The sequence below is a fragment of the Ananas comosus genome, linkage group 22 (genome assembly GCF_001540865.1).
Source record: "Ananas comosus cultivar F153 linkage group 22, ASM154086v1, whole genome shotgun sequence".
Lineage (NCBI taxonomy): Eukaryota > Viridiplantae > Streptophyta > Magnoliopsida > Poales > Bromeliaceae > Ananas > Ananas comosus.
Window position 1 is genome coordinate 6,126,741 of NC_033642.1, and position 17,488 is coordinate 6,144,228.

At 35.2% G+C, this 17,488-nt stretch overlaps 1 protein-coding gene across 4 annotated transcripts; it reads right to left on the minus strand.

The window, feature by feature from the left end:
• Nucleotides 2,711-16,952, minus strand: LOC109727186 (probable transcriptional regulator SLK3). 4 transcript variants are annotated; one of them, XM_020257150.1, is made up of 10 exons: nucleotides 16,785-16,952; nucleotides 14,914-15,547; nucleotides 14,696-14,827; nucleotides 13,336-13,384; nucleotides 10,434-10,648; nucleotides 10,243-10,311; nucleotides 7,023-7,123; nucleotides 4,594-4,687; nucleotides 4,428-4,497; nucleotides 2,711-4,069 (listed from the first exon to the last, which is right to left on the minus strand). In XM_020257150.1, the coding sequence occupies exons 2-10, from the start codon at nucleotides 15,442-15,444 to the stop codon at nucleotides 3,192-3,194; spliced, it is 2,139 nt and encodes a 712-aa protein (XP_020112739.1). In that variant the 5' UTR covers nucleotides 15,445-15,547; nucleotides 16,785-16,952; the 3' UTR covers nucleotides 2,711-3,191. The 4 variants fall into 4 exon arrangements, with proteins under 4 accessions (XP_020112739.1, XP_020112736.1, XP_020112737.1 ...); XM_020257147.1 differs by having other exon boundaries at nucleotides 14,914-15,580; XM_020257148.1 differs by having other exon boundaries at nucleotides 14,914-15,591.

Here is a 17,488-nt window from a genome sequence, read left to right on the forward strand (position 1 = left end):
GCCCATGGGTCTCGATTGTGACTCGGCCCACCTGGCCTCACGCCACTTCGAACATGACTCGGCCCAACCCAGCCTCACGTCATTTCGAACATGACTCGGCCCACATGGCCTTCCGCCACAGGGCAGGATACTGGCCCATTTAAGCCAACATAGTGTTTCGTGTATTTTTTTTTTTTTTAAAAAATGAACTTAGCTAAAAATATAAACCAACTGGGCTTCCAACTGAGGGCCTTGGATGCTAACCATCAACCATTTTACTACTTGCATTAGGGACCGGTAAAGCGTTAAATTGTTAAAAATATAAATGGTTTAGCTGCAAAATTTTGAAAGTCTAGGTAGAATATATAAAATTATAAAACTTTAGTGCTATCTACGAACTAGTAAAAGTTCGAGTTGTTTCGGTAAATCTAGACCCTTACTTGGCTTTCAAGGTTACATGAAAGTCCCTGTTAGGATTTTAGTTAGATTTGTAGTTGAATCCGAGTTGGATTAGAGTAAATATTTAAATCCATTAGGGATTTGAATTTATATATTAATAAGAGTAGAAATCCAATTAGACTAGGATTGGGGTAGCCTTTGAAGTGACCTTTAAATATAGCATTGATGCTATTATTTAAATTGTATTACGACTTAGCCACACTCATATGGTATAGCCAAGATGTTCATGATTTTGGATGCACCGAGTGCAAGGGTGCAAGACGATTAGGGATAAAGCTAGGATTTTAGTTCTGGGGGGCCAAAAATATATTATGCAAATAAATTGATCTTTAAAAAACATAAATAAAGCAAACTATATATAGTAAAAAATTTATGTACAAAAATACAAAAGAAATTTTAAAAACTATTGCTTACCATCCAAAAGTTAGAATAGTTTAAGTTATGGAATCCATCATTGATTGAATCAATAGTAAACTTCTCAGCAATTTCTCTTTTAATATATATGATCAAAGAATTAGTAAGAAAGTCACATCCATCTTATTCCGAAGATCGATTTTGATAGTGTTCATAGTGAAAAATACATGTTCGATGGTTGCAATTGAAACCGGAAGAATTAGTATAAATTTAACTAATCAATAAAAAAGGGGATATATTTTTGACTTTCTTGTTGCCACCAACTATTGAATAACTCACAAATATTTGTCAAATTTTGCAAATCAGAATGTTGCAAAATTTCAAATTCATAATGACGAAACTTTATTCTCTATCCTTTTTTCCCTAACTTGGTAAAATCTTAAGAATAATATTTTTTTGCAAGATTACAAATATCATCAATGTTAAAAGATTTACAGCCATCTTTAGAATCCAAAGCACAAACTTAGAGTAAGTAATTCTATCATATTGTCACTAAATCTTATATACAATTCTTGCAATTGACAATCTATTGCATTATTAAAAATATAAGCTTGATAGTGATGTTCAAGTATAATGAGGTCTCGTTGAAGGCAAGCACAATCTCTTCACATAAGGAGCAGACATAATTGGAATTTCTACGTCATAGTTCACACAAAATAACTTTTGTCAAAAAGAGAACCTCATCCTTCATCTCTAAACTTTTAAATAAGTGATTTTGTTGATGTCGCAAAATGCAAAGCATTAAGAATATCTTGAAATTTACATTGCAAATGTTGACAAAGAATGTAGGTGATCTCCGTTATTTCTTTAATGAGATGCAAAATATACGTAAATTCAAAAGATAACATTGTCTTATAAGCTAAATGCGCTTCATCGCATTGAAATGCATTGGATGCTTCATTAATAGTATTCTCTAAAACAGTGCCTGTTGTTTTAAACATTTTTAGCAAACTTGTAATAGATCTGAAGTATGAATTTCAACGAGTATCACCAGCCTTTTTCGAAGTGCCGACTTGATTGAGTCCGGTTCATGTCTCAAACTCATTGATTTCAATCATTTCAGCAATTTCAAAACTATGAAACATTTTTAGTCCATTATTTCGCTCGGTAGAAGATCCAACAATATTGACAATAGTATTTAATTTTGAGTAAAATTCATAGACCTCAAGAATATTTTTAGATACCGCAACCAAAGCCAATTCGTCGAATCATTTAGAACCCTAAAATTTATATTCCATTTTCTTGTGGTAGGGAACTTAATCAGCCGAGTGAAGATGAAGATTAAAGTTCGGTTATCGTACCCTCCGATAATAGACCAATTTTTACATCTATAATCTTAGCTACACGTCCATTACCTTACATCTATAATCTTAGCTACACGAATTTTGTGAAAGTTTAATTAAAAATATGCCTATCTAAAAAGTCTTTTCTTTGCTTGTTATTTTTTCTAATATAATAAAAATGATTGTTTAGCTAACAAGCAAAAGTATTGTTATACAATAGTACTTAACGCGCCGTGAAGCGCGGATAATGCACTAGTTGAGTATTATTTTGTCAAAATTTTCAGCATTAAACTACTATTTGTAGAACTAGAGAGATTTGATGCAAACTCGTATCTTTCTAACAGTATAACTTTCCTAGGCCCGTAGGAAACAGGGATATAATAGGGTATCAAAATCACCTAAATAAAAAAGTTCAAATTCCTTGAACAGCTTGTTCACTTTGTGAATACGCGATCACCGATCAAGTACAAATATTCCAAGAATTCATTATCTGATGAGTACACAAGTGCTCCAAGAATTTGACAGAAAACAAGGCAAACGTAAGATACATTCGAGAACAACTCTACCAGAAAAAGTAGAAAAGCATTCACAATTTTGATTAGCTTGAATCACGTTTACTAACATCATCAAAATACGAGTTCACGTCCGACAGACGCTATACTCTCTCGCGGAGTACACAAGTTTTAAGCTAATAACAGATGTCTAAGCTAAACTCCACAATCCAACCATCCGGGGATAAACCATCCTATGTTCCCAGAACGCAATGAAATAACATGTGAGAAGCAAAACAAACCTGGAAGATCTTAGCAGCAATGATTTCGTCAACTGCGCAACACCAGAAATACATAAGAGGCTTCCGAGAAAGCTAGAAATACCATTACGAACACTGCACAGTTCAGCAATAACGAAACCATGTAAAGGCGGCAAAGTTCAAAACTGCCAAGAGATAAAATTTAAGAAACGCCAGGTAGCCACGTAGTACAAAATCAAGCCACTATATTAAGGTTGCTATACAATATCTCTAATCATACATTGAACTCGCCATATTTAATATTTTCACATTTTCCAATCGTATCCCATATCACATGGCTCCCCATTGAACAACCCATTTTCAGCAAATTCTCGAGCGATTTGATCAAGCTCGGGCAAATCCAAGTCGGCTCTTGAGCTGATGCTGCTTTCGCCGACAACAGTTGGATTGCTATCGACAGATTTGAAGCTGTTACTCCTGCCCATGGCATTGTTGCTCACGTTGGTAGGAACATTTCCTACGTGGGACGCGTTCATATTGTTGCTCATGACGCTAGAAATATTTCCCAAAATTGATGCGTTCATATTGTGGCTCATGACATTGGAAATATTTCCCAATGGCGATGAATTTCTTACTGACCCAATATTCATCCCTGAGGGGCCTCCGGAACTGCTAATATTATTTCGTATTACGTCCCCACCGGCCACACTACCATTAACAATCGGAGCAGTAGGAGACTGTTGCTGTGGCGTCCTGCTATTATTAATCACTTCTTGCAGAAGCTGCTGAATTACATGTTGCTGCGAATTTTCGTTCACCCCTGATAAGCCGTTTGCTACAACGGATGATACCATGCTGTGGAATTGCACAGGCTTTGCCTGACCATTAGAAGCACTTATTAATGCTTCCTGTTGAAGAGCACTCTGCTTTGGGCTCAAATTCTTTAGCAGGCTTTGGTAATTGCTTAATGAAGCAGCACTTTGTGGGGGGTTATTGCGGACTTGGTTACCTGCAACGTTATTGTTCATGTGAGTGCTGATATTTGGGTGGATGCCCGTAATTTTGTTAAGAGTGGTCTGATCTGTCAGAAGGCTATTAGGAGTTGCTGACTGCTGCCCTATTTCCTGCGCCTTTTGGTTCTGAATCTTAGCAGCAACTTGGCCAGGATAGTTCTTCAAGCTCTCTGCAAAATGAAAGCAGAATTAGTTGATATATATATATATATATATATATATATATATATATATATATATGATGGAACAGTCACAACCAAAAACTTTCTGTTTAAGCGAATCAAAAAAAGAACAAGCAAATAATGGTAGCAAGCGCACGAGGTTCTTATACATGTATCAACCCCACAGGGTTCACACGGCTTAGTGTATCAATCCCACAAGGCTATTATGCAGGTTTACATACTGACATTCCGCATGGCAAAGATTTCTAACGAACTTTCACCGCAGGATTATGTAACCAGCAGTAAAGACGCTAAATGTAAGTAAAATATGTCCCTATAGTCATAGAACTTAGTCGAATCATCATACCTATGGGTCCAATCTTGTGCTCGCGGCTAAAATTCATCAACTCTTTCATGCTATTGACAACCTCAGATATCTGCCCATGTACAGAAGTTTTTACTTGATACTGATAACGCATAAAAGAAGCTAAAAGATTTAAATAACAAAGGTGCCAGAAGCTCACTGCAATTACCTGTAAACACCGCACATATCGTTTAGAAAACCCTAGGTCATTCAATGACTGTAGCTCCAGATTTTTTGCTAGCTGACGACCTGACGTCACAAACCTATCACAAGAAAAAGGGAAAAGTCAAAGAAAAGCAACATTAAGTGCTAAAAATAAAAATGGGCTATGAAGGAATTCCTGTAAGAAAGCAAAGCATCAGAAGTTAGAATTTGCAGAATAATTGACAAAAGGAAATACTTCGAAATTTTTAAGCCAATCCTCTAACATATTTTAGCGGATGAGAATGAAAAGTATGTGACGCCCCAACTTCCCAGGGGTCACCCATCTTAGGACTACTTCCATCCAGTACGCTTAACTCTCTTAACCTCTTGAGCCTAGTCACCACCCAAAATGCTTTAAGCCGTGTTAAAAGTTTTTAGTCCTATTATATCTTATATATAGGACTATCTAAGCTCTTACATTCTCCTCCCTTTAAACCCTGACGTCCTCGTCAAGCTCAGACTCACAAGTACAGGCAATATAAGACTTGTCTCGTTAGCCTAAACTGACTTTGTAGGGGAGCTACGCTCTACCCACAACAATCAACAGCATGAGAGCCTTGCTCTCCCTGCTGTATAACCCTGACTCAGCCTAGACTCATCTCACACTTCCGGCTGGTAATTGGCTCTAATAACAACTATGATACTCCAACTTCCCAGGGGTCACCCATCCTAGGACCACTCCCGTCCTAGCACGCTTAACTCTCTTAATCTCTTGGGCCTAGTCACCACCCAAAATGCTTAAGCCGGGTTAAGAGTTTTTAGCCCTATTATATCTTATATATAGGACTATCTAGGCTCTCACAAAAGTATGACACTTCACTCTTAAACACTTGTTGCGACCCACATACATAAAACAAAGGCAACGCTGAGATCACCATGGACGTTTACACCATTATATTGGTTCACAATGACTGTAGCTTCGATCATCAAAATCTATTTTCCTTTCTTTATAAAAAGCTACAGCATAAATTTGTAATCACCAAGTCTACACAAAAAGCCAAAAATGCCACCTCGCAAAGATCTAGAATTTTCATCCAGCCCACACATCATGAGTTGTATTTGGTCAACTTACACAAAAAGACACACAACTATAAGTCAACCTGCTGTACCGATTTGATAGGCACACTAAGAAATCTACAGTATATGAGCTTTTTACTTTTTTAGTAGAACAAACTACTAAGGAATCATCAAAAACTGGGATGCATATATTGCTTGATCCGCTATGAATTGTGACATGAATTTGTCTATGGTAATGCACTTCAGGCCAAATTGCTATATGATTTCAAGAGGTGCAAGAACTTACATAATCATTACATGGTTTCAAGTGTTTAGGATGATATATGGTTAGTAGACTTTCAATCCGTATCTCGTAATCTCTTTGAAAGGACAGGTAGGAATCTGCCAAAACCCCAATCTGTAGGGTTGGTTTTCAAAATAGTAATAATAATAAATAATAAAATAATGGGAAAAATGTACAAAACGCCCTAAACTTCAGTACTTTTCTAAACAAGTGCCTGAACTTTTAATTTGGTTAATTAAAGCCCCTAAACTTCATCAAATAGTTTAATAGACCCCTTCTCTCAATCGAAGTTACCAATTGCACAGGCATTTTGGTTGCTTATCTTCCATATGATCCTGTAAAACTTTAAAACACAAAAAATATTTCTTTTATTTTAACACATTAAAAATGAAACAAATTGAGAATAGATTTACTCTGTTTTTCAATCCTGATGCCAAATTATAATAACTAAGGGGGGGAAAAAATGTTTTTCGTTTTGAAGGAATACAAAATTATGTGTAAGACATGCGTTCAAAACAGCTACTCAATCAGCAACTCTGCTCGAGGAAAGAGGCCTATTAAACCATTTGATAAAGTTTAGGAGGTCTAATTACCAAAATTAAAGTTCAAGCGTCTGTTTGTAGAAGTGCTAAAGTTCAGGAGGTCTTAGTATATTTTACACTTAAATAAAATATAGTGGAGCCAAAATTTGTCTATCAACTATTCAACTTAGGCTGGTTATTTTTACGAGCAATCATTTGATCAAAAAAAGTTGTGAAAGAATCTGAAATCAAGAAGCTGGCATGTGAAGAGACAAGGGAAAAAAAAAAAAGCCAACATTTGATGCATTGGTTTACAGCTTGATTTTGGCCAAGCATGTGTAGTTCAAGTCTTATTGCTTAAGGCAAATCTCCAAAGGTTTAGATTTCAGTGATCCAACTTTTGTCTTCTAATCATATCAGTAAATGCTGATAACACCTACAAACAAGTACAACAAAATTATGTAAATAACAACTGATATCAAATAAATGGAGTTGCTATTCAGTTAGAACCGTCTAGTCAAACCAAAGAAAAAATTAAATCAACAATAACATTGAGCATCAACATCAACTCACATGTTGCAGCTTGATTGCAAATCTTGATTTGAGCCTCCAGCTGATCCACTTTCAGTTGCCCCAGCTTGGCATTTCTGCGCAACTTGTAATAACTGGTTTACCTGAAAATAGGAAAGCCTTACTTCAGCGCTAGCGCATTCACATTTTATAAAACCACTAAGAGAGCACATACATACAACTAAATATTCTCTGCAAGGTATATAGCCCATACAAAAATGAACTCTGGCCATTTATATCCCTTAATAGATTTCATACTGAAACTCCAATCAAAAGGACTTCAATAGTCTGTCTAATGTTGTCTTGTTGGCCTCAACCAAATAATTCATAATTTCTATCTATGAAAAATAACATGCATATCTGATATAAAACTAGTCAACATTTTGTGAAAGACCAACTTTGAGTAGTTATTACTAGACTAGCCACTTTTGTACCCTAATGAGCAGTCAGATGTGCCCAAAATGGGAGAATTAACAAAAAGTTATAATAAATCAATGTAAATAATGTTAAAATTAATGATTTGAAGTGAACACCGGGAAACTAATCTTTCAGAGTAAATGACGTTCTCAAACGAAAGCATAGAAGAAAAAACAAATACATCACTGGAACGTTAATATATACATGAGCTCTATCTTAGGTTTCAAATTAGTATAATTCACACTATCTATGTGATAATAGAGGAGAATATAGAGCCTAGAGGATTCTCGCTCACGTAGAGGATAGGACAAACAGCAAAAAAGAAGCTCCTCGGATAAGGGTTTGAAAGCTGATATTAATTTCAGGGAACACGAGTCAAGACAGACCTCTACATACCAAAAAGAGAAGCAACCTTAATTGGATTAAGACAATACTTGCCGTAAGCAGCAACCTTAGATATTAACAGTCTAGGAAACAATTAAATAAACAAGTACAAATACAAGATATATACAAAAAGCACAAGTTGTTCTGCTATAGTGCACCATTGATGTAGGACAGAATATAGGGTCCTATGTTTTTAGAGGGCTCCAAAAATTAATTTATGATTTTGAAAGTTTTTTGAAAATTTGAAAGTTTTTGAAATACTTTTTTTAGAAATTTTTGTAATTAAAAAAATAAAATTTAAAGAAAATAGAAAATTTCAAAAAAAAAGAAAAAAATAGAAAAGATAATCAGGACTTATCCTGAACCGAACTCACTTTGGGACTGGACTCACTCCAGGACACGACGCATTCGCGAAGGAAAAAAATATCATCACCAAAGCATTTGTTTTTATTATAAATTCATAAATTCTTCATTCCCCACAAAGAAGCCTTATGCCTTATTTATACTATTCTTAACCTTATCTATACAAAACCAACTTACAATTTAATCTTATCCTAAATAACCAACTAAAACAACTTTATCTAGATATTAACAAAAAATGAAAATTAAAAATAAATACAAATAAAAGCAAATAAGAGGATAGCTAAAAATCCTCAATTAACTAGTGAAAAGATATTTTCAACTAATCTAATTTAATTTAAAAAACGATGAACTAAATCGGATTAATCCGATCAACATAGGTTCAAGCATGTTCTGCATCATTCACTTCCGTTGTGCAGTATCTCGTCCTCGAGATTAGTTGGATTTGTAAAGAGATAGGAAGCAACCAAGGGTGCAGAATAAAGTGATGCAGCCCAATGTCTACATGTCGAACCACTTGTATCATCTAAGTTTTCGGTTTGGTATTGAAGTAGGAAGAACAATTGATAAGTTTATGAGATTTCGTACAGTTTGATACCAATAAGAAAGAAGCTGTCGATGCAATCTGAATCTCTAGTATAGTGGACTCATATTGCTAGGGCAATAAGGGTAACTCGATCGACAATCTTATCTCTTCAACATGCTGATCGACTTTGACTTCATGTTTTATCTGCGGATGCTCAAATTCTAACTCGATCAAATCTAGAACTTCTTAGCAATCAAATAGTGTAGATAGAACTGAATCAGAATTGTTGACTGCCAATTGTGCTAAAGGTGGCATACTCTGTTGAGCAATTAGGTTCTCCAAATGAACTTTTAGTTGGATCAATCGATACTCATCTCTGACCTTACCCATCCATCGAAAATCATCTTCGGCAATTTTAGCATCATCTTCAATATCTTTCAACCTTCATTCTTCTTCCTCCAAAAATATTCTGTTAAAATCAAGATGAGATATTTGCCTTTGTCTATACACCATCTCAAATCATCTAGTATTTTCATCCGAATATCATTTCTTTTTTTCTCAAAATATGACCTCTAATTGTACAATCATTCATCAAACTCGACTCTTGTCATCTCACATGTTTCTTTCAATGACTCAATATGAATTCCTTTTCTTCTACCATACTTTCGAAAAACAATTTTAAGATATTCTTTTGCATCCATAATATTTTTTCCCTTTTTTTTTCTTTTACACACTCCATTTTTTTCTCCACACACTTTTCTTTCAACTTTTTTTTTTCACTCCACTCTTTTTTATAATACTTTTTCTCACCTTTTTTTTTTCAATTTTCACCTTGTTTTCGTCCACAAGCCCAAAACTTTTGACAAAATAGTACCGTTGAATAGTCTAAGCTCTAATACCAAATCTGATGTAGGACAGAATATAGGGTCCTACGTTTTTAGAGGCTCCAAAATATAATTTATGATTTTGAAATCTTTTTGAAAATTTGAAAGTTTTTGAAATACTTTTTTTAGAAATTTTCTTAATTAAAAAAATAAAATTAAAAATAAATACAGATAAAAGCAAATAAGAGGATAGCTAAAAATCCTCATTTAACTAACGAAAAGATATTCTTAACTAATCTAATCTAATTTAAAAAACAATGAACTAAATCGGTTTAATCCAATCAATATAGATTCAAGTCTGTTCTGCATCAACCATTGTCTAGAATCTAGATAAAGTTGAAATTCAAAAAACATACACAGACCAATAAGAACCACATAAAGATTCTCACTTTAACTGAACAACAAAGCACCAAAGATTTTTTAGTAGCTTTGATACAATAGTAGCCAAAACAGTCGATGTATTTTTCTAGTTTTTAGTGAAAAAGCAGTTTCATATATTACAAATTTTCACATGAGTTAATGGTCAACTAGTATATAGTGCATAGAAACAAGAAAACAAAAGTTATCACTTTAGTGCACTTTTTTGTTTTTGCCATTTTCAGCAGGGGCAGCATGCACATGACATATACATTCCAATAAGTTGAAAAGATACCTGAGGTGCAACAAATCTGCGTGGAAGAAATTCTTCATGACGTCGTGCACAGAATTCCCAAGACATTATCTGAAGAGCTCAAGGCAATCAGATATATTATACTAATGATGTTCAACAATCAGATTGCAAACTTGAGTAAGTAAAATTAGAAACCTATTTGGCAAAATAATAATATAAAGTGAAGTTATTACCTTTAATTCTGGTGTGAATACGATACGGAGTTGTCCCTCACGAACAACACGCAAATGTTCATAAACACTCTCTTGGACAGCTTTTGCATACTCCAAGATCATTATTCCAGTTGACAGCCGGCATTCGTGGGGCATGTCAAGGAAAAGGTGTTCATCAATAACACCACGGTCAAATTTGATTTGGCAAAGCCTAGGAAGTATTTCAAAAGTAGCCTCTGTCAAAAAGTGAAAAGCAAAAAAGGATGAAAAAAAAATTGTATAAGCACGACTTAAGAAATTGGAAAAGAGTAAGTCAATTTCACAACTAAAAATTTATGTAAAAAAATAAAGCTGAACTTTCACATAAAAAAACAAATAACAATACAATTATATTAACAGAAGTGTTGAGAAAGTAAAAGAAGAGTCGCGCGTAAAAAAACTGTAAAAAGACAACAAATTATTTATGATTAAATCTAAAACAAAAAATAAAAAATAAAAAGGAAATCCAATCAGACTCAACAGATCTTTAAAGCAAGAGAGTACTGAAGGCATATGAAGCCCATAAAAGGCATTAGTGCACAAAACTGGTAACCAAAGCTAACTTGAAAAACCATAAGACCATAAAAGACTTTGATAGAAGAATGTGAATCCTTATTGCTTATCCGTCTTCTCCTCTTTGAATGTAAATCCTTATTGCTCCCAATCTTCACCAACATTTACATCTCTACACCAATAGGAAAGTATAGTGTCATGCATCTAAAAGTCCTACCATCAAGTTGAGGCATAATGTTGAGGAATTTCAAACGGATAGACATTTTCTCCTCATCCTAAGATCCATGGAAATTATCTTTAATCAAAGGTATGATGTTGAGATCTGCTGAAATAATCTTTAATCTAAGGATTAAAGTGCCCATCGGCACGGGCCGTATCTACCGTGCCATATCGTACCAGCAAGATATCGACACGATATAACTCCCGTATTAATAGCACAATGCAAAACCCTCTATTCTTGAAATTAGTAAATAATTTTCTCAATAAAGTTCAAAAAATTTGATAAAAATATACAATAAATAATTGGCATATTTTGTTGCCAAAGAAAATAAATATTTCATGCCATTACGTGTCGGCACACGTATATTTTTTGTGACCGGCACTCATCGGCACGGCCTAGCACGCACCGTGTCGTACCGTGCTAGCATGACCACATGCCACGACACTTAAATCCTTGCTTTAATCACAGTTCTCTCTCTAGATGAGGTCCACTAAAATAATCTTTAATCAAAGGTATAATGTTGAGGCAATCCAAAACGATGCACATTTTCTCCCTATCCTAAGATCCATTGAAATAATCTTTAATCACAGTTCTCTCTCTCTCTCACTCTCTCTCTCTCTCTCTCTCTCAGAAGCAGCCCAAAAAGATGCACATTTTTTCCTCATCCTGAGATCCATTGAAATAATCTTTACTCTCTCTCTCATTTTGTGACCCAAGGAAATAATTTTTACTCTCCCTCTCTCTCAAGACTCCAGCCCTCACCCTCGTTCTCCCACTTATCAAACATTGCAGAAATCAACAAGACACACATATATTGCATGTCATCAACATTTTTCTACCTTTCAAATGTATATAGGAGAGAGACTCCAGCCCCCACCCCCCCCCCTCTCTCTCCCACTTTCAAACATTGCAGAAATCAACAAGAAACACAAATATTGCATGCCATCAACATTTTCTAGCTTTTATAGTATAAAAGTACATATTAGATCTAAGAACAGCTAGTAATATAAGCTATTTACAATTTTGAGAATGGTAGTTTATTATGTCTTCTGACTGTTCCTACATCTCATAAGGGAAAGAATAGATTGGAAAGTTCTAATTCATCACATTATGTATGATAGTTGATACAGTATTTTTGAAAAAATCTAGTGCAACAACCAGTAGAAACTGTCCCTTCCTTCATGACGACTCTGTCCATTGATCTTAGTCCCAGTTTCCATTTAGGGCCCATTTGCATATCTCCACTAATAGGAGTGAGTTTGTTAACAATAAATTCTTACAAGTTAATTATGAGAACGGACTGACAGCCTTCCATAGCTGGGAAATCAAGTTATCTTCCCAACAAGAGAGTAGCAAGAACTAACAATCTCGTGGTATTTGAGAGAAAAATATAGGTTTTGGTAGGTTTTGAGAAAAGCGGGTGACTTCTGACCAAGAATGAGCTAAAGAGAAAATAAAAGAGAATAATTGAAAAATGGGATAGACAAGGATACGGGTGTACTGGAGAAATGAAAATATTTGCATTTTGAAGCGTATTTTTTGAAAATGAAAAAGGAGTTTTACAGGAAAATGGGTAAAAATAAGTCAAGGTAAGGATGTGTACAAAAGGGGTATGGGGTAGGTCTTCTAAGGGTAAACGGTGTCTCTAGGAGTTCACTAAAGGTCTGGGAAAATTAATGAAGAAAAGAAAAAATTCATTCTCGAAGTACAATAATGAATATTTGTGATGTGATGATTATGTTTTCCTCAGAAGCAATAGTGCCAAGCATGTGCTCCTATAAATACTGAACGATATGCATAGAGACCCTTTTGAATGCATTTTAGTTGAAATAAATACTTCATAAGTAAGAATGCCGTTCTTAAGCATTCCCATCAAAGATGGCTTGAACATAAAAATTCAGCTTGTTATCTACCAATTCATTACATTTACACTTGGAAGGTAAAGTATCGTCAACAAGCAAGGAAGTGTAACAAAAATCTGCACATTAATGTCACGAGAAAAACAAAATTAAATGACATTCAAGTTTACGTAAAATAAATAAACTTTTATGAAGTGAAGCAATTCAAGCAAAACAAAGATAACAGCATCGGTGATTTCATATAAATTAAAGAAAGTACTACAGGGAAAGTATTAGTGACAGATCAACTAACCAAATCCCTTCCCTGATTTAGAGCTGCAGATGTCACAATGCCAAGCATCCTGTAACAAATGAAATTATGCATTTAGATACTATTACATAAAACCACGTAATAATTTTAAGATTAACTTCCTATAAATGTTCATATTAATTATGTATATATTGCACATAAGTCACCACATTATGCTACAAATGAATAAAAACAACAATAATGATCAACAATGATAACCAAGCCTGTAGTGCCAACTACCCGAGGTTTAATACACGTTAACAGGAGACCTACTGTCCTTTTAAAACCTTAGCATAGGTCAGTTAAGTAAATCCTGGTGAACTTCAACACTCATAATTCACACAAAGATTGTAAATAAAATAACACATAAAATCAAACTAATATTGACCTAAAAGATGACAAAAAAACATAATGTACTTAACATAGTGCCCCAAGACAAAAATATTTACCTAAAATAACACAAAAGGCAAAATATTTAAATAGCTAAAAAAAGTTGGAATGTACTTGTAGAATATAACTTGCATCCTTCGTTGGAACTAGTACTCATTTTGTTAGTTTAGACATTTCCTAATGTGACAATGATTTCTGATTGTTGATCTATCTAGATTTTAAGATAGCACTACCATGCAGTAGCTTACTTGCCATCCCTAAAGCAAATACCCAGAATCGATTCTCTGTACTCCATCATCGAACCTTGTACGTTTTGTATATTTATTCAATTTAGGTGAAGCATACAAGTTTTCTAGCATTGACTAGATAGACCACTGTTATCAAGCTCGATGGCAATCTGCTATTAGCATTTTTTTCCTTTTTGGTGAGCAACCTGAAAATTCGACACATACTTTTACAAATCAAGTTTATAGTTTCTTTGTAACAGGCTAAGAGATTACTATGCTTGACGCAAAGGCTTACACCCCTTTCAGAGAACTCCCAAACACCTTCATATCGCCAACAAATAATGGCACAAACAAAAACAGAAACAGAGGAGCAATTATCTCTCCACTTTTCCTTAAGTGAGAAGGTTATTCAGACCCATCACTACCTATTGAGCTTTAATCTCCACGACTTACTTAGCCAAAATGCTAAGGTATTATGCATTTTAGCTCCTATGACTTAAGTTCGAGCTTTCTATATGGCTCTGCAGTTCAATAAAAAGAGTTTAACCACAACCTTTAGACACTAAGCATGTTACAGGCACGTAGGATGAAATACATACATGCATTATATGTGAACATCAAAATATGTACATGCATGTTAATATAAAGTTTTCAGCATTTTTTTCATGTAAAGATTTACTAGGACAGCAAATAACCCAAGATTTAGACACTAGAAAACACAATCAAAGAACTAATACAGAAACTACCACAGCTGTTTGAGGGAAAGCGCCCAACGCATGGTTGCTTATATCATCATATAGTGACAAGCACCACCTTTTCCTTGCTCTTGGCGCAAAATATTCGGCAACAAACTTCCTCCAATAAAATATCGAATTATCCTACAACGAGAAGAAAGTAAATCTGAGTCTTCTTCAACATATCACAAAGGTCTAATACTAGCTGCCCAACAAAACAGCCAACTCACTGCTGGCCGATGACGCTGGTGATACAAGTACTGCATAATCCGGCGAGAGCATATCCCACTATCGATGGGGCGTTTCCCCAGGCCAATCAGCTGCTGCTGTTTCTGCTGCTGCTGGATTATTTGAGCATGCTGAATCTGAGGAATGGACTGCAAGATCTGCTGTTTCTGCTGCTGTTGATGTAGCTGTAGCCTCTGCTGTTGGATTAAGGCCTGCAACTGTGGGCTCTGATCCTGCCCCTGAAGCAGCTGCTGGATCATCTGCTTGTGCAGTATATCCTCCTGCATGACATCAATTCTTGGTTTCTTTATAGCATTTATTCGGCCATCCGGCGCGGAAGGAGACGTGACGCTTGAGGCACCTTGCTTCAGCTGCGGGTGGGGTGGTCCTGCAGAGAGCGAGGACTTGACATCCATGGCAAGCGAGCTAGCACCGATGCCGGGAGCAGAGGAGTTCGGCGCGCCGTTGAGGGCCCCACCAGCATTTACGTCCCCAGAAGCGGAGCCTAGACCGGACCGCGCAGCCACCGACATGGAGCTTCACGGCATCAACGAACTGGCCATCTGTTCGCTAGAAGATATAGAAAAGATGAAACCCTAATTTGCTTGCCTTCCCCAAAAAGGCCGAATCTTTTCTCTGCCAATTGCATCGAAGAGAAGTATGATAATCCTGAAAAATATCTACCAGAAATGTAGATCAGTAGCAAAACATATGCAGATGTAACAAATCAGCCATAAGATCCCTAATTTGCGTTCTTGCTCCATTACGCATTTACACCTGAAGAAACCCTAACTTCGCGGTTCTCCCATTCTAAGATCCCATGAAGAACGAGATGAGAAGCAATAACTAGCCCCAATTACTAGAACGAAGAAACGCAAACGAGATCAGAGTGAGACTCCCAAAATTGCTAGATCAAAGGAAAAGATGCGAACATAACTCACTCACACCTCAATCACTGATAAAGGGATTGAAAAATGGACCAACTTTTGCGAGAAAAAAAGGATCAGATCCTTTCCTACTCCACTCGATCAAACATGTGATAGAAAAATCCCAAAAAAATCCCAAAAAATGAAAGAAAAATAAAGCAAATTAGCACATTGTCGGCTCAAAAAATGAGAAAGAGATCACAAATGAACCAGATTTCGGTCGCGATAAACATGAAATCCTTTCCTACTCCAACAGAAAAATCCCGAAAAACTCCAAAAATTAAAGAAAAAAAAAAAGGAGAAAATTAACGCATTGCCCCCCGCCAAAAAAAAAAAAAAAAAAAAAAAAAAAAAAAAAAAGAAAGATGAATAAGGACTAAATTTGGCTCAGAAAGAACATCAAATCCTTTCACTCCACTTGATCAGCAGCGCCATAGAAAAATCCCAAAAATCCCGCAAAAAAATGAAAGCAAAGAAAGAGTAATTTAAAACATCGCGCTTCAAAAATGAGATAGAGATTAAAAAAAAAGGCCGATTTTCGCTCACAAATTCCTACTCCACTCGATCAAGGAGACCATTCCCAAATATAACCAAAAATATTTAAACAAAAAGCGGTGGGATTAAAGCATTGCCGCCCCAAAAAACGAAAAGAGATTCGAAAAAAGACCAATTTTCGCTCGCAAAGAATATAAAATCCTTTCCTACTCCACTGATCAACAGCACAATAGAAAACTCCCAAAATCCCCAAAAAATTACCAAGAAAAAGGCTAAATAGCACATTGTCGCCTCAAAATCGGAAAAAGACAACGAAAAACCACCAAATTTCACTCGCAAGAACAAACATCAAATCCTTTCCGACTCCTCTCGATCAAAACACCGCCATAGAAAAATCTCCAAACAATCCCAAAAATTAAAAAAAAAAAAAAAAAAAACCTCCTCGACTCTACCTCCGAAAATCTCTCGCGTCGGTTTCCGCGGCCCCTTTCCTCGGGGCGGCGCCGTCCGACGAGGTTGGCTTTAAATAGATCCCGGGGACAGAGAAGCTAAGCTGTGAAAATGCACGTACACCCCTCACCTATGGGAAATTTGAAACTCACCCCTCAAACTTTTTTAATTGGCTTCATAATAGCTTCTATCAACTACTATCACTGAGCATATATTTTATTTGCCTATAAAGTAATTCAAATTATTATTTAATTTAATTGCGAATTTTAAATAGCGAGACCCGGGCCCAAAATAATACTTGGCGTAAGGGCGCGTGTGTTTCGCCGAAACTAAATTTTAAATTGAAATAGACTTTTGGTTGAAGTGAACTTCAGTGAAAATTATTTCTTTCTCGCTGTTTGTTTCGCGGTTGTGGAAGTGAATTTCATTAGTTCTATTATTTGTTTGGTAGAAAATATATTATATAAAACTATAATTTGTACATAAATAATAAAATAATTTGATAAATAAAAATAATATAATTATATTTTTATATAATTATAATTTAATTTAAAATAATTAAATTATTTTTTTATACATAAATTATAGTAACATATAACAATAAAATTATAAAGTAAAAAAAAATGATTATTACTTAATTAATCAATTACTATCATATTTTAATTATGCAAACTAAATAAAAAAATATCAAAACTTAATTAATTAA

Bases quoted from the DNA above. Each gene is read 5' to 3' on its own strand.
- LOC109727186 (XM_020257150.1), bottom strand. From the start codon at position 15,444: ATGTCGGTGGCTGCGCGGTCCGGTCTAGGCTCCGCTTCTGGGGACGTA. The intron at 14,828-14,913 runs GTGAGTTGGCTG...TTCTCGTTGTAG, and splicing joins ACCAGCGTCATCGGCCAGCA to GATAATTCGATATTTTATTG. The intron at 4,688-7,022 runs GTGAGTTGATGT...TTCTTGTGATAG, and splicing joins TTGCAATCAAGCTGCAACAT to GTTTGTGACGTCAGGTCGTC.